The sequence below is a fragment of the Leptosomus discolor genome, chromosome 5, assembly GCF_034619465.1.
Source record: "Leptosomus discolor isolate bLepDis1 chromosome 5, bLepDis1.hap2, whole genome shotgun sequence".
NCBI lineage: Eukaryota > Metazoa > Chordata > Aves > Leptosomiformes > Leptosomidae > Leptosomus > Leptosomus discolor.
In genome coordinates, this window is record NC_141395.1 from 3001303 (window position 1) to 3024950 (window position 23648).

The window sequence follows — 23648 nt, forward strand, 5'->3', positions numbered from 1 at the left end:
GGCATCAGAATTAAGGATGGAATGTAAAGGAACTTCCAAAACCAGTATTAAACGTTACTGAATTAAATGAGAATGTGTTTTAAATTTCTTACAATAACAGTTACGTTTTTCTCAATAGAAATAAACAAGCTGTAACATACAAAAGCCTTACCAAAAAAAAAAAAAAATAAAGTATGATAGAGTGGAATCTTTAAAAATAGAAACTAGAATCCGAAATTCCCCCTCCCCAACCCTCTTCCTTTTTTTTCTTTTTTTTTTTTTTTTTTCCTTTTATATCTGTGAAGAAATTGAACTTACCAAGCAGACCTGTCCCCAGTAGAGGGTTAAGTAGCTGTGGCACCACAGAGTTATTGTTGAGTTTAGCTGGACCAGATGCATTCCCAGCATTATTAGATATGTTCAGCAATGTTTCTGCCATTGACACCACTGCTGTCCCACCACCCAGGGTTGAGACAGACAGTGCTGCCACTGCTGATGATGTAGTGGTTGTGGTAGTGGTGGCTTGGGAGGAGGTGGCTATGGAAACCTCTGGATGATTAGCGGTGTTGCCCGACGCGGAGTTCAGGACACCTCCCACCAGCTGGGGATTCAAGGCCATTAATGCTGAGGCCCCAGAGACAGCTGGGAGGAGCAGGGGGTTAGAAGTAGTAGTGTCAGTGCCCGAAAAGCTTGGTATAGGGTTGCCCAGGGGGTTGGTTAAAAGGGTCTCCACCCTGTTGCTTTCTGCCTGATTGCTTGGCAAATGGTCAGGCGGGGCTGTCATCTGTGTTACTGAGGGTAAAGGGTTATTTTGCTGTTGCAACAAATCTGAGATGGTCAGATTGAAAGATGGTAGGGGAAGCATGGCAGCTGCTTGGGCTTGGTTCTGAAGGAGGGTCGCTAGAAGCTGAAAATGAACAGGTTGTAATACCTGCCCATCCACGTCACTGGAGAGAAAAGCTAAAGCAGCATTTACATTCGGGTTGAGAAAACCTAAAGGGTTGAGGTTGACCTCAGACTTGCCTTCTCCTGCCGAAGGCTGGAGTATATTTAATAGATTCTGGTTTAGGAGATGTTGCTGATTCACTGGCAAAGAGATAGGTAGAGAATTGAGGAGGTTTTGATTCAAAGAATGTGGAAGATTGTTGTTTGAAGAGTTGTTCTGCGGAAAATGAAGCGAGTGTTCGTGGCCGGGAAAAGGGAAGTCGCTCCCGATGGGCAGCTGGTTCTGAAGTGGGTTTCCAGCTGCAGTAGTGACTATAACACCATCTTGAAGCACAGATGTTGTCTTTGTGATGGCAGGTTGGCTGGTGCCAGCTATGGCTATTGACGATGACGGTCCTGAACCCCCTGCAACATGAAAGAACAAAATTACTAACAGGATACTGCCTGCGGGGAGACAATCATCAGTTATAAAGTAACTTAGGTTAATCCAAACCAGTAATGTTGGATACTCATGCACAGGAAAGGAAATGTTTGAGCATCCAGACTGGAGTATTTTTAAAACATGAATGTATCTGCCACCAGCCACTTCAGATACTATGTGCTGTGCTACAGCTCAGCAGAAAGTATTTAACTACACACTCGTATTTATTTCCCTTAAATTTCTTTGAGTGGGGATGTAACACGCTTTCATTCCTTACATATTCAGATTAGCATAAACCTAAAAGCAACCATAACTTGATGCAGTTAGTCGTGGGCCAGGATGAAACTAACTACTAGGAAGAAGCATCGATGGGAGACATGAATGAGGTGCAAGAGTGAAAGAGCTGCGTGTGCAGGCGGGTGAAAGATTGAGTACACGATCTAAACGTAGACGTGAACCTTATGCCCTTCTACTTTCAGCTCTACTCCATTAAAGGGGCTTTGAGGAATGATTATTTAAAGTATTATTTTGGACTCCCGAAGAAAAAATACAATGATGACGACTACATGCCACAATGACGCCTACGACAAAAATCTAACGAGCAAAACACCTCATGGTCAAGGGAGGTTTGCATTCAAAACCCCCCAACAAGTGATAAAGAAAAAAATATAAATTGGGGTGGTCTAGTCATATCCATCACTCAGCATGAAAAGAAAGACTAACAGGGTAGCTTTACTGTGAGGGTTTTACACAGAAAGAGTGAGAGAATAACCAAGTTTATCTGGTTATCTATTCCTCTTTACCAAAGCTGAAGTATAAAATGAATTATTCATTGTCTCTCACTTAAGGGAGAGTCTTGAATTGACAGTGGTCATACACAAAAAACATGAGAGGAGACTAGGAGAATTACAGCAAGTGAAATTGCCTTGAACTATGCCTTTCTACTTTATTCACTGCAATTCACTGAAGAACATTCGAGCATTAAAATTATATACTGCACACATATAATACTGTATAATTATAAATGTATTTAACTACGGTTTTGATGCAATAATGTTCCATTCTCAACTGCCCTGCAAATATAGCTCATATATAGAGATCAGAAGGTATCAATTATGATCCATACGATTCTATGATTATCAGAAAGTATCAATTATAACTTTTCTAAACAAAATACCATTTGAAAAGGGATGTGCACCTATGCCGTTAACTGGCAAGAACAGAATTAAAGCTTTACATAATCTGTAACTTAAAACACCATTTTTCAAGCACTGTAATGTCGTGACAACTCAAAAAGGCACAAAACTAAGACAGCACACGAGGCGCTGCACTGAATTCATGAGAAGAAAGATCACACCCTCTCTCCCAGGTACCATGATCACATTTCAGTACAGAAATTAAATAATAAATTAACAAAAGATGAAGTACGAACGAATTGTCATCACGAAGCAGAGGACACCCCATTCTGCTGTGATGAGAAACACGTTAACAAAGCAATAAAAGCAGTTTCATGACAAGCACATTTATCTAGGCAGCAGTTTGGAACAAAAAAACAGACAGGCACTTGAGGAACAAAACCCCAATCATGCTCCGAGAACATATGTCCCGTTGGATTTCCCCTTACGGTTCTGTGTTTAACATTTCAGATTAGGCAGGAATAGCAAATGCTCCATAGCCTGAGACCCCCAGGCCTGGCAAACGCCTCATACCTACTGAGAAACTGGCACCCACGCCCTGCCTGGCTTTCTAGCTCCGAAATACAGACCTCCAAATGACAGACCCCTTCCCAACAAAAGGCCATGAAAAGCTGCTCATCACACAAGTTGCTCAGAAATTACTCAACGCTCAGATGAAGCCAGGAACAGCAAACTATTGGTAGAGATGAATGAAAGCCACAGCTACGGCAAGGAAGCTCGTTTTCTGCCGAGGTGTCGGTCCGACCACCGGCTACCTGATTCTGGAGAGCGGCCACCTCTGGCAATGCCTCCAAAATGGAACGTTAACAGAAAAAAGACTCGCTCAAGCATGTGTTTACACGTCAGGGCGTATGTGACCTACTGAGATGACGTGGCGAAGATTTTTTCATGTGTGTGCACCTTTTTTCCTTTCAGTATTTTGCTGGTTTTGCAAAGAAGCCAACAGGAAAACACAGTCCATCCAAATGAGCGGCATCACGTAGAACGGAATTCAACTTACTGTTTATTTTTAACACACAGCTGTAAACTCTGGCTACTCAAATTCAACCACACAAATCCCAGACAACCTAAACTAAACTGTAACTGCACATCTTCCTTTTGTTACTAATCTCTGAAATATTTTTAACCGCGTTTTTAGAAACGTAATAGAAAAGCCTTTACAAACTTTGTGGCTAAAAGCAAATTCTTGTTGTTCCACCAGAGAAAAGGAAACACACCCATTTATGACAGTTTCAAACTCTCACGCCAGGCTTGTAATGGATCAGTATGTCACAGAGCCCACAGCGATACTCTTTATAAACTCCCAGGTATGTGTTTGCTCACAAAAAAGGAAATTTTCCATTTTTTTTTGCTTTTGTTTTGTTTAAATCAGTATCCAGAACTGACACTCCAAGGATTTACACAGAAGAAGTCCCAAAGACCAAACCACAAACTGAAGAAATACCATTACCACCCGGGTTTAACAGCTGTACCACTCAAACGACACGAGACGGACGCCGACTGTACTTAAAAATACGCAGGGCCTCTTAAATAGTGTTGAAAAACTGCTCACTGAACCAAGACTGTCACAGCACTTTGAGGCGTACTTAACGGGGGTCTCTCCAGTTGTAATCTAGTTTAAGATGGCCAGATAATACCCGAACATCTTCAGAAGGCTATTCCTCCCACTCGTAAACCACCTTCCACATAAAATCGTAGTGCCAGCTAGGTAAAACCAGGCTACCATCAGCGCAGCCTGACCTGCAGGAACAGTCCGATGTACTGGGCTTTCGAAGGCATGAGTTCGTTTCAGGCAGTATTTATTTTTTATGTTTTTTTGGAACCTCGTCACTCCCACAATAGGATACGCAGGCTTTTTCCTCGGTAGCTAAGAAAGGCTTCCCTCACTAGCAGAAATCATATCCAACGTGTTAAGCAGCACACAGACAGATTTTTAATTCAGGCATGAGGAAACTATTCTATATGTAGAGCTCTCATGAATCTAAAACCTAATTTTGGTATTTTCCAGTGGACTTCATTTCTTTACGATCCTATCTTCCATTCCAATCAGGTAAATGGCCACATGGAAGAGTATTTGGTGTGAAGTAAATCTCAAACTTGTAAAATTGTTGCTAGGTTTTTGTCAAACACTGCTCTTTCTTCTAACCCGCATCAAACACCGCTTCTGGAGATCTAACTGGAGAGGACTAGAGTGCATCCAACACTTGCCCTTTCTCCAGATTAATTAGGCAATTAATTAATTGCTACTGGGGGAAAAAAACTCCAAACATCTCGATGGATTCTGAGTAGGAGGAAGAAAATGTGTCCGTATTTCAATCCAGACTTGAGAAGTTTGGGAGTGGAAGAGGCGACGAGCAGCCAGACTTCAGCAAGGAAACAAAACGGGCAAATATCCCCCTCAGCTTCTGCTGAACCTGCCGTCCAGAAAGCCACAGCGGGAATTGGTGTAGAAAAGTCCTGAGCTGGGTAGTAGCTAATACAACATTTACAGTCACATTCTGGGACAAATCTATCTCCAGCAACAGACTGAATTGCCACAATACGATTTCTGGATCGCTTCCCAAATACCATCTCCAACAAGTCAACATTCCAGATGAAGAAATGCATGCACACCCCTTCTCTTTAACATACAGTGCTGCTAGACTTCTTCTGAACGTTTGGCCCCAATCCAAAAGACAACACCTGAATTATTATCTTCCCCTTCCTAAAACATGTATAACTTCCAGAACGGCGATCGATGGCGCCGCATCAACAAGGTGCCGAAGGCCACCTTCCTCTGGGAGGACCACAGGAGCCCTCGGAGAGCCCTCTGCACCGCCCTTCCCCGGGTTCAAACCGAAATCTTCACAAACGTGAGCAGTCCTGTCTTTTTGACGCCTGAGGTGACAGCGGCGCCCAGCATCGGCAGCGTGAAGATGCGAAGAGTTCTCTGGAACGGCACGGGAAAAAGTACCAGGCCTCACCAAAGCAACGGTGGCAGCTACACCACGAGCACGAGAGAAAAGTTTTAATAAAAGGGCTGTCCTTCCAAACGAGGCAGCAGCACCAAAGCGTAGCAGCGGCGATCTGCAACTGTCTCTGGATGTCCTTTGAGGTCTGTCTTTAATTTCCAGCGGTATCTTGGCTCGTACATTGTATTTATTAGGATTTTCAAAGAGGGCAGGATGCGGTGGAAAGCAGATGGTGGATGTCGGCTGAAAACAGATCCCTAGGCAAACAAGCTGCCTTGGCCAGCAGCGCTGTGAGGAAAACAGGACTGCAGCTCTGACCGCTTGTGTCTCCTTCAGGCCTGGAGAAGGATGATGGCCAGAAGGAAGGAAGAGGCAGCCCAGCATCAGTGAGTTTTGACAGTGCGCTAGCTCGCCCAAAACTCCGGTATGAAACGGCTCGTTATCGCTGTATCCAGGCTCCCAGGTGACAGCTCGGAGGCTTTTGATGAGAAATGCGAGTGGGAATTGAAAGCTAAAAGGAAATCACAAAGCTAAAAGGAAATCACAAGTTTGATTCCAAGTTTCCTAAATCCCTGGTATTTCGAATCCCAGAAACCCAAGGCATCGTACATGTTAGCTCAGTAAACAACAGGCCTTACCTATGAGAAGCTCTTAACAGTAAAACTAGAACGAAAAAAAAGACTAAAAGCCATAAAAGCCTAAGACAAGCGCCAGCTTCCAGCTCCTGCAGACAAGAGACGTCTGCCAGAAGTTCTTTTGCCAGTTGTGGAGAAAAGGGAACAGTCTTTGTCATGCAGCGAGAAGAAATATCCAGAATGATGAAAAAGCAGATCTATTGTTCACTTAGAGGGTCAAATAAATGTTTTTGGAGTAAGTAAACGGAAATTAAATAGGATAGACATTCTTTAAATTATGACTTTGTGGGCTACAGTATTTTATTTACAAGCATTTTTATTTTCTTTTCTTTTGAAAACAGGTTTATCTTCCTGTGTGAATCTTATCTGTGTTCTTTTATTTTTTTTAAAGTAATGCTTGACAGGTATTCTTAAGCAGATGCAATGAAGTAATGGGTATTATGAAATCAGTTTGAGTTCCGGAAGATCCACTCTTCCTGCTCACTTAAAATAAAGAAATTAGAGTAGAAGGTATTTATCATCAATATCTCAGCATTGTCCTACCATGAAAAGACAGGAACACATACGTACACATATGCTGTTGGGGTGGCAGGATACAGTCAAAGTCAATCTGATTTTGAGTCCTGGCTTTCAAACAACATTAAGATTTGAACAGCATGAAGACTTGTACAGCAAGCTTCAATGGCTGTGCTCGGAAAGAGAAGTTGGGGTCTGAGTTATTGCTTTCAAACTAAAGGAGAGTCAAAAAACATACATCATTTCTGCAGGGGAAGAAGAACTGTGTCTGCGTAAAAAATATGTAGGAACAGTACCGACTTCACCCATGTGAGTAATGCTCAGCTTCCTTATAAACCAGACAATTCCAACCGAAAGCAAACAACTACTGCAGTCTTCACAGATGCTGAAAAGTTATTTCTACCAAATCCAAGAACATTAACTATATATGTATTTTCCTGAAGACCTGCATTAAAGTATATCAGTTAGAGAAGATAATGCAAGTAATATTTGACAACGCATCTCTCTGTAAGACAAACTATCTGTTATGTATTCTAATATTTCAGTATCACCATTCTGTGAATCAACAGCCTCAACAGTACAGTACACTGCGGGAATCTGCAGAATAAAAATAACTGATAAAACAGGTGTATTAAGTACTCGGGAAACTACAAGCGCAGAACTTGCTCATTAGCCACTAACACCTAAAACATTTTAAGAGTTGAGAACAAATGTTACAGATATCACTTTGTCAATTCTTGCTTTTCTGCATATTCAAGAAAAATGCAGCGAGCTTTATTTTATATTTGATATTTTCTTTATTGCTTTTTTAATTCAGAACACTTCAAGTTTTTGAAGCCCTTGTCAAAAACTCACGTTTAACTCCTTGGTCATGTAACGAGCTTCTTGCTAAACCCTCCACCGCTTCCATCCTCTCCTAGGGGACAGCTCAGTAGCTCTTGCAGAATAAATCTGCACAATTCTTTCAAAAAGATCCAGAGAGAGTGGAGAGAGGGAAGTTTCCCTGCACGCCTTACCCTGGTGTGAAAGTACAAAAGACCACTTAGGCACTGTGATTACTGCTCTATCTCAAGTGGTTTGTGCAACGTCTACCGTGCAGGGTCACCAGCCCATGCTCGAGGCCTCCAGAAGCTCCTGCAACACTAATATGAAATAAGAAGTAATATTGACTTAAGAGATATGAACACATCGTTTGCATCAGAGGCAATATTGTTAAATAAGCGATTTTAAGAGGCTTAACTTCCACAGAAGTATCATCGCGGATGGAAACGATACGACCTCATATTCCTTAAAAATTTGAGACAACATGTTCTCGCTTTAGCTACATATTCCACCCCTTACCTATAAACCTAGAACCAAGAGCTATACGTTTTTATAATTATATTTTCCATTTTCTTTTTGGAATGGAAAACATTGAAGATATTTATCTGGTATCACATTTACTACAGCACATTCAATCCCTAACAAACCATAACTCAGCAGTCACCCACAAACTACCGTCAGTTGTCCCCCTTATCGAGATCACGCACTCCCTTGAGACAACAGCAAATCGTGAACCACGAACCAATAAATAAAACACCCTTCTCAGCCCAGCAGAACCAGTTAAAAACGTGGACTCCCCTCCTATACAGCACTCCGTCCGCACAGAATGGGCTCCTCTGTGAACCAGATTTAAGGGCCTATCCATAATACCACGCTCCTCACCGTGGCCGCGGAGCGCATCACTGTGACTGCCCACGGCACGCTGTTGCGTGATCCTGGTTTGGTTTTGTACTTACAACAAAACAGCTGTAATGCTGGCCCCGCTCTTAACAGCGGTTTTCAAAGTCTTGCTTTAAGAGATTATTTTAAGGAAGAAAATCAGGGCAGTCTCTGCATCTTCTGAAAAGTGACTTCGCCAAGAATGGGTCTGTCAGAGTTCTGAGGGAAGGGCAAAAAGCCCAAAGCAGTTTTCTAGGAGAACAGAAATGCCTTTTTTTTTTTTAAAAAAAAAAAAAACTGACTGAATTTTGGTCTTGACTCTTCTCCTTGCCCCTGTCTCTTCTGACTTCTGCATTTCACCATCGCTGCTGTTTTTGAAATGACTTTGGGAAAACTACTCTTACGTGCTTAGCTGTTAACAGAAAGCAGCAGCAGTCTTCTAGTAAAAATCTGTCAAGACAACTGCATACAAATGAAGGAAGAGTCTTTCAGCATTTTCTCGGCGTTGGCACTTAGTCTGATCTCGTCCTGTAGCACTCCCCCATTCACAGCTGCGGGAGATGCATTGCAGATGAGGTAAAACATTTCAGTGCAAATTTGAGAAACTAAAAATTCAATAAAGAGCATTATTTCTTTCAACAGCTCCCACTCCACCCTCTAGGAAGTTTTGGAGTTGCCTACTGGTTCTGCTTAAGAATATTTTCAGAAGATGTGGAGAGCTAAGTACGCATGGGAAATCTCACATAATTGAGCTGGTGTTTCCTCACAGCCATAGCTTTAATAAAATAAGACTCAGCTTTCTGCATGATTTTATTATTATTTTTTACAAATCTTCTAACTTTTATTGATATCAATTCCCAGAAAAACGTCTGGCAGCTCTAAGAGTAACCAGGTAAGAGTCTGGTTAACTAGAAGACTGACTTACCAGCAAATTCAAGTTACAAGAAACAAAACAACACAAGAAAACTCCAAGCTGTCTAAGCAAGCAACGTGCTCGATAAGCGGAGCTCAGCACAGCCGAACTTTGAATCTCGGTATTGATCTCAGAGGTAACACCACTACAAGTCCCAAACTGGGTACGGAGATTTTGGAGCACAGCTAACATCAGTATCGAGTTCAAAGAGGAGGACGAGGGATGCAGCAGCAATGCCGAGGTCTACGTAACGGCACACCTTTCATGGAAGAGCCTCACACTTGGAGCACGTGCCGCAGGACGGGGGGAGAAGGGGTACGTGATCCCATCGCAGCCCTCAACAAGGCGGCGCTCAGTTAGCATCACCCGTTCTGATCTCCACTCACCAAAACTCGACCAGCATAACATGCCTGATACAGCTATAAATAAATTATTACTCCATTTCCTTTTTCCACCTCTATTAAAATTAGCAGCTTACTCACTTCAGCTCCCTCTACTAAACAACCGAGTTAATTAAGTAAGGATTGAGCCGATTCCTACGTTTTTCCAATTTGCTAGCACTTGCTAACAATAAACATTCGCAAATAGAGGTAATTTTGAAAAGAAAAATCCATTCCACTTCCAAATTCTTCCTCTCTTGTAAACCTCTCAGTAGCAAGTACGCTCACACCGACTGTACAGAAGTCTATCATGTTACCAATTAAGTTTTACCTAACACCATTGCTGATGCCTCCTAAGTCAGTAATTCCTTTATGTTCAGAGAATGAGAGTGGTTTTGTGCATAAATCTTCTATCAAGAGTTAAAAAGAGCAAACAAATGGGAATATTCATTTCAATGGCAGGGTAAGGAGCAGACCTGACCTATCATACATGTCTCATATCTGGAAACCCTATTCTCTTTAGAGAACATTTCCCCCATTCTTTACAGTTCTCATTTGATTAGAAAAATAATCACTTTTTTTTTTTTTCTCCTGAAAATAATAACGCGGGAAAACAAGGTAGAAAGTAGCTCCAGATTCAAATAACAGCGATTCCTTATTATCACAGCCCAAACCCACCGGAGAAAAGCCAAACCCCCAAATCAATACAACATTTCAACTGGCTTTATAATTAGAGGAGTAGCTGGTTGGTATCCTCTCTAGGGGTGATTTCAGTTTAATAAGGAACTTTCCTCAGACACAACAAGCCCCATAAAGGATGCCAGCCATATACTCTTCTGAATTGAAAGTCAAAAAGTTCTACTGATTTTGTAATTCTACGATATATAAAAGTAATTTTGGGGAACAAAACCAGAGACTCACATACTAGAATATGCCACTTTGTACGTGTTTCATGTGACATATAATCTAAAACACTGCATCTTCTTTGACGCATAGGAAAGACCATCTTCAGAGAAGCAAAGGCCTACATTAGGCTGATAACTACCACTACATCCAACGGTACATTTAACCTTTTATTCACGTAACACTTCATGCTTTAGGTTCCTCCCATCATCAAAACACGGACGCGACTGTAGCATCGTTCCTTTCCATCTAAAGTGTTTACATTCACAGCTCTCCCAGAAGTTATGGGAGAATACTTCCCCCAGACTACAAAGAAAAAGAGGTTCACAAATTAAAAGCTGAAGCAATACTTTTCATCAGTATTTTTCACCTAGACTAAGGACAAATCCTTTCGTTAGGCTAAAGCAATTCCCTCCTCAGGAGACACAGCTTCGTGCTACAGGCAGGAAGCAAGAGGAAACAAAGCTTTACAGATGCCAGAGAACTGGGACCTGTCCCCCTCCGTGCTGCTGAAGAAGTAAAAAAAAACCCAAAGGCCGGTCTGATATGAAAATAATTTTTCTCTGAGCTGTCACCCGATCAGCAACGAAGTAGCTTCTGATTCTGCAAGAAGACAATCCCTGACTGCTCCACGTTGCCTAGCTCAAGCCAGCCATCAGTTCGGCAGAAAAAAAGCTTTCACGAGTCCTTTGGGGTGAAATCCTGATAATGAGGTTCCATTACAATGTTTAACCCAGAGGTATAAATATTCTCAGCAGGGAGCGTGACAGCAGCGCCGTTCTCCGTGCCCCCAAGGTCAGTACGGGAGGGCAGCACGAGGGGAGCTGAGCAGATGCGAAGGTCAGAAGCGACCACCACCATCATTCAGCACGATCCTACCCACGCTTGGGTTGCGAAATTTCTCTAACGCTCTTTCTGTTCATCCACTCAACATGTCCCCTGCTAGACTATTTAGTATTCTCACAGGAAGGAAACCACTTGTTTCTTCGACGCGGAGTCTACCAGCTCTCGGCCACTGGAAGTTGTCAGCGAATGTCTGCCAACAGTGTAAAAATAATTCAGCCCCCCACCTCTTCAGACAGAGCCCAAGAATAACTACTTGTAGGAAGAGACACCATTCCTTGGCTACTTCTTTGAAAGAGCAGATTCCAGGGAATTCCCAAGCGCTGGAATACCTCGCACCCAGCTCGACTCCCTGGCATCTGGTCTGCTGACAAGCTCGCGGTGTGGGAGCTGAGCCTGACTTCAGGATCTCCTGTAAGACAGGGAACAGGCATTGCCTCTAGGCTCACACCCCAGGTCTGATCGACAACCACCCCTCTCCGTTTGGGGGCCCTCCTTTGAAATCTCTAGGATTTCTGTACCTTTCACGAGGAGCGACCACTAACGCCACGTCCTAAATCGGGTGCTCTCAAGTACTCACAGAGCCAGGAGCATCCTCAGCTCCACTGCGAATTCCCGTTCTCATGTTTCCAAGGATTCACCCAGCTCTTTTTACTTTTTTTTTTCCCCCCTCAGCATCACTGGTCTGACAATCTGCACTGACTGTCAATTAAATCAAAGCCTCCTAAACCCCTTCTCTGAACCACTGCTTTCCAAGGCAACGCTCCATTCCCAACTACATTGCACTGTGCTCGGCTGGGTCAAAACAAATTCTGTTTGAGCGGGATAGAAGCTCCTCACTGTTTGGTGTTGCTCCTGTGTGCTCTTCCCTATTTAATTATATTTTACTATTTTCTATGCCAAATTTCACCAGTAAAAAGTGCTGTTCTGAGCCTATGGAAGGGATATAGCCTTTGTTTGCCCAATCTGCCCTTTATTTGTGACTACTAAACTGCCAGACTTAGAGCTTCTCATATTTCTGACGTTCTGATATTTGAGACAACTTATCATCTTCAATTCTGTTCGCTGTGGTTATTGTATTAACGCCCTTGATTTCCCTTATCAGCTGTATATAGCTTCTACTCCCAAATATTTTTCACTTGTTTGCGTCTATCTCATCATCTCTGCATGTTGCAGCCTTAGCAGGATTTCCACGTTGAATGTTGAACAAGCACACACGGGTTTTTCTACGCTGTGAACTTCTGGACTAACAGCACAGGCTAACAGCAAGAAAAAAAATAAATGAACAATACAATATAATAAAATATAGCACACAGTGACATAGTTCCATATAAAAAAAAAAAACCCAGACAAATACAAAGACTACTTCTGAGAGGCAAGGTGGCTTAATGAATAAACCTTAACGCTGCCAAACGGGATTCTACGTTCAGCTTGTATCAGAAGTCTGAGGGCTTGATCAATGAGGAATACAGCATCAAAGGTTAACAGAAATATTACCACCACTCACTAGGAAAAAAATGAGTCTAGAACCCAGTCTCCTGGCAGAAAATGAGCTGTTCTCAAAAAGAACAGCCCTAACTAACCCATACAGACCTCATCCTGTAAGGCAGCTGTTACCGAACAGTGTTTGTCACCCAAATACTGTAGAACTGACAGACTGAAATGGTCAATAAAAATTAATTGAGCATAACTGGTTTTCAAGGGCTCAAACTTAGAAAACTGCAAAAGCTTTCTACTGCATAAATAGAATTTTTTACTTTTGTGTTTATTCATTTTTAATTCCATCACACTCGTACTAAAAATTACCTGGAAACTAAAGATACTATCTGCGGAAGAAGAAAACAAAAGCTAGAATAATAAAACTTGGTCCATGTGCTTAAAATATAATTAAAAGCTTAGGCAATAACCAGCTATCTAATTGTGGTGATTCTCAGCATTTTTTTCTCCCAGGAACTATTTTCTGATTAGTAGCTATTTGGAATGCTGGCATAGAAACAGAAAACAGATTTAGCAATTAAAATACTTAAAAACAAAGCAAAAAAAAAAAAAAAAAAAAAAGCTACAAGCTCAAATACGAACACGGGAGTTTCCTGAAGACATCTTACTCAGCTAAACTGCTCTTGAAAGCACGGTTCACACGGCACGTTTGACACCAAACATCAGCTCCATCCACCAGAACGAACAGCGCTCTGTGCAGAATAATTCACGCCATCCCTCTTACCAGTCTTGCCTGCATAACTGAATGCAGACTGGAAACTAACTTTTATTCGTAAAAGTTACTATTAATGCAAAATACTCAGCATTTCAAGCTTGCTTCACGGAAAAAACGCTTCCATTCTCCTGCAAATACACCAAAATGCCCCTGTCTGGATTTTCACAGGCTATGGATCAGATTTAAACCTTATGCCTGAGCCGCACGTGATGCCTCAGGCAGGAGGCTGGATGAAGGTTTATGCACTGGTTTAGGGCCTTGCCCTTGGGAATAAGGCAAAGATAACAGAATCTGAAATTTCATCTTAAAGAAGAAAACTCGTCTCTAGGCTTCTAGCCATCACGGATACTAATAAAATAATTAAATGCAGGTTGTGTGTATTTTGCCAGCATCAAAATGAAAGAAACAAACCCCTTCAGCAGTGAGGAACAGAACATATCCCAATCTTTCTAGTCTTTGCCTACACAGAGCTCCCATTTATCATTTAGATAAGAAAAAGCGTCAGTTTAAGGCCCAATAATTATATTGCTCTAATTCTATCAGCTGTCTCCGGGGTATTAGAAATACAATTCCGCAGCAATACCACAGCAGAGCAGGAGTTCCCAGGTGGGTTATATACATATTGCTGTTCCTATACGGATGAGAACGGAACTGGCTGTTTACGGCGAAACCTCGCTTCGGCACACGCACAGATTTGTTCTGTCGCATTTCTCTTCTCGGGAGGAAACTCGGCTCGCCTGAAGACAAGGCCTGGCGGCACGAGAAAGGCTCTAAGGCAGGCAAGCCGCCAGGCCGTGCCGCCAGCCCGCCGGCAGCCATCACGGGCGGTCCCGGCCACCACCAGGCCCAAGTAGGCCATGGCCATAGCATAAAGCTGGGTCAACGCGACGGAGCGGGAACGAGAAGATCCCGCGTGGGAATGAACGTGGATTCTCGTTCTTAGGAGCCCACTTTAATGGTCTTTAAGCAACATTTTATCGATAACTTTCACGTAATGAAAAACTCCCATTAACTGTGAGCCTTCCCCAGCCCTTACCCCACACGGGGTGAATCGCCACCGTTCGGCTTCCCGACGGCGACCGCTGGCGCCCAGGCTCTTATCCCACATAACACCCAGTCTTTTGTGTTCTCTGGAGGGCACGGGAACGTAGTCCAATGCTGCAGTAACACCACAGCTTGCTTCAGCTGTGTGCCCAGCGACAATTCAGAAGAACCCGTACAGACCAGTGGTCCCCACTGAACTCCGTTAACAAGAGGTGGAAACCCCAAGAGTTCCTGCTGAAGGGATTTCGTAGTACGCTTAGTGGGACAGGGAAGCAAGCTCCTAAGGCAAAACCAGACCTTTGTTCTGTTCAGAAGAGAGTACAAAGTCTCAGAAGAGATAGACTACATCAGGAAATACTCCTCTTTGTCAGCGTGACAAGGCAAAACAGCCATGCAAAGATTAATAGCTGCTCGCTTGCGACACAAACCACCAATACAGCCAAGGAAAAAAAACCTTTTTTTTTTTTTTCCCCAGGAATGGAGAGAAACCCTTAAAAGTCATCAGAAACTGTGACCAGTATAATATTAGCAAATTGGTTTTAAGTAATTCAGTTTTTATATAATTCCATTCTGTATTTTAAAGAGTAAACAGGTCTCTTGGAGGAAGCTCAGGAATACATATCACATCCTTTCTTGGGTTAATGACAGAGACCACTTGCACACTTACAGTCACCTTCGTTTGACCCGATGTAGTTTAGCTTTGACTGTATCAAACACACACTCTGAAAGTTAAGCAAGCTGAAAGACCGAAATATCACATAGAAGGTTTTCCTTCTGCTTCAGAAATTAACGCAGTACCATCTTTCAAAACCACATACTTTGTTCCACCAGCAGGAGTTAACCAAAACACACATTTTCGAGCTGTCTCCCTTCCACCTTTAAACAGCCCAGAGCAGTAACAGCAGCGTACCTGCTTCCTCTCCAAGTCTTCACTGATGAATAAACCAGGAAATCTCTCTCTACGCTCTTCCGACCCAACATACAGTTTATTCAACCATTTAATTACCAGCTTAGTAAAATTATCGTGAGAAAGACAAACACAGACTCTGCATTCCCCCGCGTTGTCCCTGAAAAAAGGTTATTTTGTGAACTTTTGTACTCCTGGTATCTGCTCCAATCTCTGATAGCACCGGCTCTTTAATGCAAGCAGGAAGGAACACGCGTACAGCCTGGACGTACCCCGCCAGGTTAGCCACAGCATCCTAGCGCTGAAGCCGCAGGGCATGCTGCAAAAAAACACCCCAATTTATTTGGGTAAGTGACAAAAGCTCTGGGTATGTATAAAAGTGCACGGATTTTATTGATGCAGAGTGTGTGGAAGTTAATAGAAGCAAGAGTCGTCACAGGAAGGAGGCCGAGATGATGTTGCTCAGAACAAGGGAGATATATTTTAGCCTAGCGCTGGTTTTCCTTACTTGTTTTATTTTTGGAATATCTGGGTATCAGCACGAAACAGGCAGACTTTTCATAGCGGTAAACTCAAGTTGAGAAAGTAGATACGTAAAAGGAACCCATTTAAAAATAGTCACCATATATTTCCAAGCGGGCAAACATAGGGGTATCCTTTTAGAAGGAAACGTACCTGCTTCAGGACTTGTTTGATTACAGCTGCTAACAATGCTGTTTGGTATCACTGGAGTGGAGGATGCCTGGATTCTCGACTGAGGTGGGTTCGGATGTAATGAGTTTCCTAAAGCCATTCCTGACTGACTGAGCATCCCACAGCTCCCGCTAGCCTGCATCTGATTTATTAAACCTGCAAGATGGTTGGTTGTGCCCGGGCTAGTACCGTGGACAAAGTTAGTGTTTGTGTTCTGGCAGTGCACACCTTCCCCTCGCAAGGGTAAACTCTGTGCCAGCGAGTTCTGGAGACTGCCAGAGTTCATACTGGTGTCTGCAAAATGCATCTGGTTACCAGAGCAAGGTAAAGCAGTATTTGAGCTCCCACAACTGGTGGTACTATTGCTGCTCATGTGAGAGCTTTGACAACTCATGGACTGAAGTAGCTGGGACATAGAGCTGATGGGAAAGGAGCTTTGACTTTGCTTTCTTATCAAATCAGATCCAGCTTTGGAAACGCCGGAACTGTCCAACTGAGACTGTCTCAGCAAACTCAACACCGTGGTGGTCGGCTGCTTTCTTTTCCTCAGAGGGTCTTTTTGCTGAGACATCAATTTATCTCTCAGCGCTGCTCGCCCACTTTGCCCTTCGGTCGTTGGTAGAAGCACGTTGGCAGCAGGAGGGAACATGGTATTTAAAGTGCTATGTCCTTCGTTGTTGCCACCGCTGGCAACAGGTCCAGAATTGCTACTGCTGTTATTGTTGTTACCAGCAAGTTTATTTTGATTTGCTAGCTGTGCTTTGGCTGCTGCTGAGAGTAAACTACTTGCTGGAAAAGAGGCAGCATTGTGCTGGTTCAAGATCTGATTTAAAGGCATTCCCAGCAAACCAGGCTGACTCTTCAAGGAACCACTTCCAGCCGATGCAGTAGAAAAAACTGCATTGTTTGGAGGATTTAATACATTACTCATTCCAGCAATTAACGCGTTAGGGATGTCCTTGTATTGATTAAGTCCATCGTGCTTGGTGGAAGGGCTAGATGGCATCGATGGTCTCGGTGACCCTATTGTTGACCTTGGGGACCTGGGAGGAACTTTAATACCACTACAGGATGACTGTGGTCCTACTGGAGGCAGCAGGAAGTTTCCATGGTCTGATGACGTGGAAGAAGAACGTGATCTTTGGGGAGAAGCCTCTATCCTTCCAATCCCGGATCCCATCATATGGACTGGGGACGTCACTGGCGAAGGAGAGAGGGAGGTTGAAGCAGAATGCTGAACTCTTTGAACATGACTTCCATGGTTCATGTGACCAGGTTTAACAGTTGGCAAAGGAAGATTACTTGGCAAAGGGACGACAGCAGGAGGCATGCTTACATTCATCACGGGTACCTGAGAGTGGACATTTGAATGGAAAGTAGTTGGGTTAATGATAACAGGATTCTGATTCACCGGTTTGCTAGGAATAGGGTCAAGTATGCCAAGTGGATCCTTTTCTGATGTTAATGGCTTTTTCTGAAGAGCACAAGAAGGCGGCGGAGGAGGTGGGGGTGGACCTTGGGGGGGTTTATGGTGAAACATTGCTCGTGGTATTTCCATACCAGTTGAAAAATTACACATGGGTTTTTTCATTACTGGGCTTTTTGTGGTCAAGGTTGGGGAAAGAGGTATATTAGTCCTTCCAGCCATTGCACAGGATGACTGTATGGGAGAACCATGTAGCATTACTGATGGTGGAGACAGAGGTGTCCTGTTCATGTGAATAGGACTAGAGTTGGGTGCTCCATGAAAATTAGGATTGTTCCTTGTGAAGACATCAGGGCTTCCAAGTGGGTCAGTCCTAGGAGAGATTGAGCCATCTCCGTATATCTGTGATCCTGATGAAGCTGGACTGGGCATCCCACCATGACTGCCACGATACGGAGACTTCTGTCCAAGTTCATTACTACCCAATCTCTGCCTAGGATAGACAGAATGAAGTTCTTGTTGCTGGCTTCCAGCCATTTCTTGCACATAAAGCCTACCCATGGCATTAGATGCCCCTATCATCAACTTGAAAGGAGTCTTACATTCTGGCATCACAGAATTTGTAATTCCTTCATGTGATTTATTCCTCATCGATCTTGGAGTTGCTGCTCGGGTAGGAACTACAGGAGTTGCACCTGGTATTAAAAACACAACAGTTACTGTTTTGAAATCCAACGTCACGCATTTCTGTGCAAAACTACTGTGCGTGAAAATATTCATAAAAGCTAGAAAGCCTTTTGGCCAAACTTTTGCCTCAACAGAAATAATACCGAAACCATCACTGCTGGGATGGCGCACGCTACCCTGCTACATAGTGCAGCTGTACAGACCTTAACTCCATATCCCATATAAAAAAATGCATAATTATAATTTAAACTACTTTAAATCTTTTTCCTTCCCTTCTGTCTTTTCTTTCTAACCATCATCTCCAGCGTCCTCCCCTCCTGAATCTCCAGCATCACCACTTTGGCGACAGCTAGAAGAGGAGCAGACTGTTACTGTCGCAGGGAAAAGGAGCCTCTGGCACCATCTATTGAGTACAGGAGGAACAAAGCCCAACGACGGTTTAGACTAATTTCTCCGTGCCCTAAATGCTCTCCCTGGTGCGGACGAATGGGAAGCCGTGCCCCATGACTTTGGCCCAAATTTCTGTTCAGCCAAGCACTTAATTGCAGCGACCTGAGAGACCACGGCTGCGCATGGCAGGACGCAGCTTCTCCCGCTGCTCCGCATCACTCGCTGGGTCCCCGGGCACCGAGTTCCAGTCCTCTGAGTTACTCTGTTCCTGGAAACTGTCCTGTGTTACTCTCCTGAATCAAGGCATTACCTGCAGCTTCTGGAACAAGTTTTGTTTGGGGTGAAGATGCTAAATTGAAAGGGCTCAACCTTCTATGTTGGTTTCAGGATAAAGGCCCTGGGGATATTTGCATATGCACACATGTGAACCCCTCTACAGTGGAAAAAATTCCTGTAAATCCCAGTTTCGAGACTAGACCTTCCTACAAGCACAAGACCACTTTCCTTTTCTGCTCACTAATACCAGTTTTATTCAAAAACATAATTTTTTTTTAAAAAATTTAATGTTTTACTTTAAGACTACCATCACAAGCAGCTCTGGCGGACTTTCTGCTCGTTTTGCTGCTCTGGGAATCTGTAATTCAGCTTGGAGTGCTTGGCATGCAGCCCCTCAATATGCAAACCTGAATAATAAGCTAAAGATTTCGCCTTCAGAGGTGCCCTTAAATACCTCTGCTCACAAGAAACCAATTCCCTTCTTTCCTTCAGCCTGGCCATAGGAGACAGATGGCACTGACAATCCTGCCTTCATCCTATTTGCTCAACCAGCTACATCATGACAGAAACAAACATATTACCTTTCCCAAAATACAACCAAAGTCTCATTTAGGGGACAAATCTCAGGACTGAACTGCAAAATGAAATATGCACGAGAATTCTCACCTTGAATGCTGGACCTAAGCAAATGCTCACGTGTAAGTGTGCATAACTGAAAAGACATTTCATTTACAAAGGCAATTTATTGGGAAATTTTCTTTGTTCCTTAGTGCACAAAATTCTGATCAACAGAGAAGGTAATACCACATAAATGTGACTTGTGTCTTTAATATTTAGCTGGGTTTACCTCCTTCATTTTCTAATATTTTGAAAATAGAAATGTCATTTAAGTACCACTCAAAGAATAAGAAAAATTATTAAGGAAAACGCACAGTAATTTGGCAAATTGCACTGTTCGTTTTAAAAACATAAATGACATTGCAAAAACCAATCTAAACACAGCTCTAAAATCACACATAGCCATTTGAAAACGCAAGCCCACATCAGCACTATGAACAGCACTGACATCTTAGCACTGTCCACGTATCTGAAATTTATTATTTATTTTTATACTCTTAAAAATTTCCCACTTTGAAGTCAAGCTACAGAGCAGTTAGCAATTAGCCAGCCTGTGCTACAGCAATACAGGGGTGCAAAAGACCTCTCAGATTAGCAAGAAGCTGCATGCACCAGAATATACAACCATAAACTTCCTGAGCTCCGTCTTAAAAGCACCCTTCACTCCTTTGCCCTAACCACTTGGATTTCTAAGACTACTTCAGAACCTTTTCTTGTAATCCTTAGAAAGCACCCGATTTTCAGTTTAAGTTTCTGTGCAGCTCTGGTTTTGCAGCTGCTCCTTTCAGTGCTAACTTTGTCCTTTAGCTTAAGTAGCTTTGCTTTCTGGTGCTGCTTCTCCCCATGCCTTTATTGACAGCAATTGTGTCTCCTTTCAGCCACCATTCTGCCAGGCTGAACGAGCTAAACCCTGTCCGAAGACTTCCATAAAATGGGTTTTCCAGTTCCCTAAGAGAAAAGCCTCTGCTCTGTCTCAGCCGGAGTGCCGCTAGCGAGAGCAGGGGCCCGGGAAAGCGGCGAGCACACAACAGCACTTGTACCTCTCAGAGTCACAGTGATCTGCACCATACTGCCATCTGGTACTGCTCTCAGGCATCTTTGATCAGCTACTACATCTAGGGTTTCTTTCTCAATAATTTACAGTAATAGCTTTTTTTCACTAGTCCCCAGGTGAATAACCTTACAATTAACAGGATTTGTTGCTACACCTTTTCGTTCACTCCAGGCCTCAACGATCCCCCAGTTTTTCCGCATGTTTTGATCTTCTCTTGTTTTGATCGTACCTGCCAACTTTATCCATCAACAAACCACCTCACTTTTTGTTGATACGGATAATTAAAATGCTAATCCAGGTTGGCCCCCCAAAATAATCCTGGAGAAATTACAGTGGAGATCTTCTCTTGCTGTGTATTCTGCCTCTCAATACAATTTCCCATTTAGTCAAGTCCTTAGCCACATTCTAATCCCTTTATAATCACTTTATTCTGCTTCTCTAATTTCCCATGTGACAGAATATCAGACATATTACTACAGTTCCAAAAGATGAGAGCTAATGTATTTTCTTTGTCTAGAACAATCTGATATCTCTTCCAAGAAAATCATGCTCTTAGTCTGGATGACCTGCTTTTTAAGCTCATTTTCTATCTACCTACATCTCTCACATTACTACCCGTTTTCTCCTTCAACCTGTTTACTATTGCACTCATACACTAGACTTTTGGGGGTGTTTTTGCATACTAATTGTATATATCCAAAATTAGGTAATTAAGTGATTCTGCATGATTTCACTCACTCGTTCCACCACCAGGACTAGTTAGAACTAGCGAAGGATGTGGTGCTTCCATGCTTTTGTGAAGTGTAGCCACAGCAATAATTTTCCTTTTATGTATGCATAGTTTGGTGACATCTTCGTCCGCTTTAACATCTTCAGCAGTCCTCTGCTTCACAGCAGCTCCAGGATCAAAATTAAAGACCTGAGAGGAAAAATTCCAATGTTTAAAATAACGATTATAGGCTGCAAACTCACCAAATATTCCTAAACCAGAAATTTTACATAGAATTAAATTTGCCTCTGTTCCTTAGAGCTATCTGACTGCTCATACACTGCCCAAGAGCTACCTTTACAGTACGTTTCAAAAGTATAAATAAAAAGTGACTATATTTATAGGAAAATAGAGTGATGGAAGTTGTCATCTAGCAACAGGACTCCAACACTCCTCAGTATAAAGTGCACAGAGAAAAGAAGGAGAAAGGACCATGTGTGTTTGAGATGACCCTGCAATTAAGAAGAAAAGTTTACGATTTGCGTGTAGACGATAAAATTGAGAAGCTGATACTGAAGCTATCACGTCAGTCAGCGTCTTGCTCTGATTCTCACACATTCACACAGCACTATCAATGGTAGGTTTCCAGTTTAATAGGAAAAAACAACCATAAAACCCAAGGGAGATCTTTTCCATGAGGAGAGAAGGCAGAGGGGAGATTCATGTTGTGTTTTATGGTAAATTGTCGGGCGTATACCACTTCGCTCACTTTATATGTATGATCTGCACAGAGATTAAGTCACGGCATGGCATAGCACATCAGCTGACATAGCTCATAAGGATTATAGCACAGAGATCCAAAATGACGCTTTTCTTTACCTTGGGAAGAACAAGAGGACATTCTAGGCCACACTTGCATGTTCCATCAGTCAGCAAGTAAGTCTTCACCTGCTCCAAGCAGGATAATAAAGACCCACTGGGACTGTAAAGGAACAGAAACGATGAATACAAGCTATATGATAGGACATGACTTCCATCTACCATTCGTACAGCTCACACAGAGTGTTTAAAATAACAGAGCCAAGATTTCATATTCAGTTTCATAGTACTTCTTGCTTTTGGCCAAGAACCAAGATGATACTTATCAAAACCAGCTCCCCCCTCCCGATTTTAAAGGAAGATTTTTACTATAGAAAAACAAACACAGCAAGTACAGAGAAAAGAGAGTAACAGAGATTACTGGTATTTACTAGTCACATTACGGTCCTGCTTGAAAGCCTTAACTACCACCTAACTACACTAGGATTATTCTTCTCCCTCCTCTCTCCTATGAGGTGTAACGCACAGGCAGAGTGCAGGCCCACGGACCTCCTGCCCCTCCACCGCATCACTGCAGTTCCATGCAGGCAGGACAGTCACCTCCACTTTTTAGGACTGGGACCCAATTTAAAAAACACCAAAGTGTGTTTCCAGAAGTACAAGAAAACCCACACAGAAAAGGGGGGACAAAACCGTTGCGGCTGGGTCTCTCAGTTGCACAAACAGTAGTTTGGGTTCATTCAGCTAAAATTTCAACCCTCTCACTGAAAGTGAGAAATACTCCACCAAGAAGCCAGTCCAGCAATGTTGGACTGATAAACTGCACTCGGCTTTCTCTAACTCCCACCAGAAAATCATTATCTCTGTATCCAAAAATAGGACATTGGAAATCCTGTTACGGCAAAATCACTAATTCATAAGATGAAAAAAGTTCCCATGTCACAAGCCTCTACCTTCCAGATTGCTCTTCATTACTTAGCCATCTAAACTGTTTATCAGGGAAAGAATACAATAACTTATGAGGACTGTCTAAACCACTGCTTCTTAAAGACAGCTGGAAATAGCCCTTATTTTAACAAAGATATCTTAAGTTTGGATCATGAAAACTGCCAAGAGACAAAATTCTGAACTATGACAAACTTTCGTACTTAAACCCCAACGTATAAACACCTAATTCTGCACAAGAACTAACTCGCATGCAAAGCAACATCTGCAAGTGACATTTAAAGTTACGCTGACAGTTTAAATAAGTAATTTAGTTGCCAGATTTGCTCTGAAATAATTATTTTAGAGGACTGCCCAGGTCGAATATGTGTAACAGGGACAGCTCTGAGGGCAAGTAAGATAAAAGAGTAATCTAAAAAATAATGTCAATGGTAGGTTTCCAGTTTAATAGGAAAAAACAACCATAAAACCCACATGAGATCTTT

General features: G+C 42.7%; 1 protein-coding gene across 5 annotated transcripts in view; it reads right to left on the reverse strand.

Annotated features, from left to right (window-relative positions):
* The window catches only part of MBD5 (methyl-CpG binding domain protein 5), a 46273-nt gene that overhangs the window by 18587 nt on the left and 4038 nt on the right, over window positions 1-23648 (reverse strand). For 3 of the 5 annotated variants that reach the window (XM_086465330.1, XM_086465331.1, XM_086465332.1), the window contains 4 exons: window positions 22279-22381; window positions 21429-21609; window positions 16222-18360; window positions 298-1329 (listed from right to left, as the gene is read on the reverse strand). In XM_086465330.1, coding sequence (XP_086321456.1) covers window positions 298-1329; window positions 16222-18360; window positions 21429-21609; window positions 22279-22381 — 3455 coding nt within the window. The remainder of the gene's footprint in view (window positions 1-297; window positions 1330-16221; window positions 18361-21428; window positions 21610-22278; window positions 22382-23648) is intronic. The other 2 variants (XM_009948191.2, XM_086465333.1) reach the window with 1 other exon arrangement.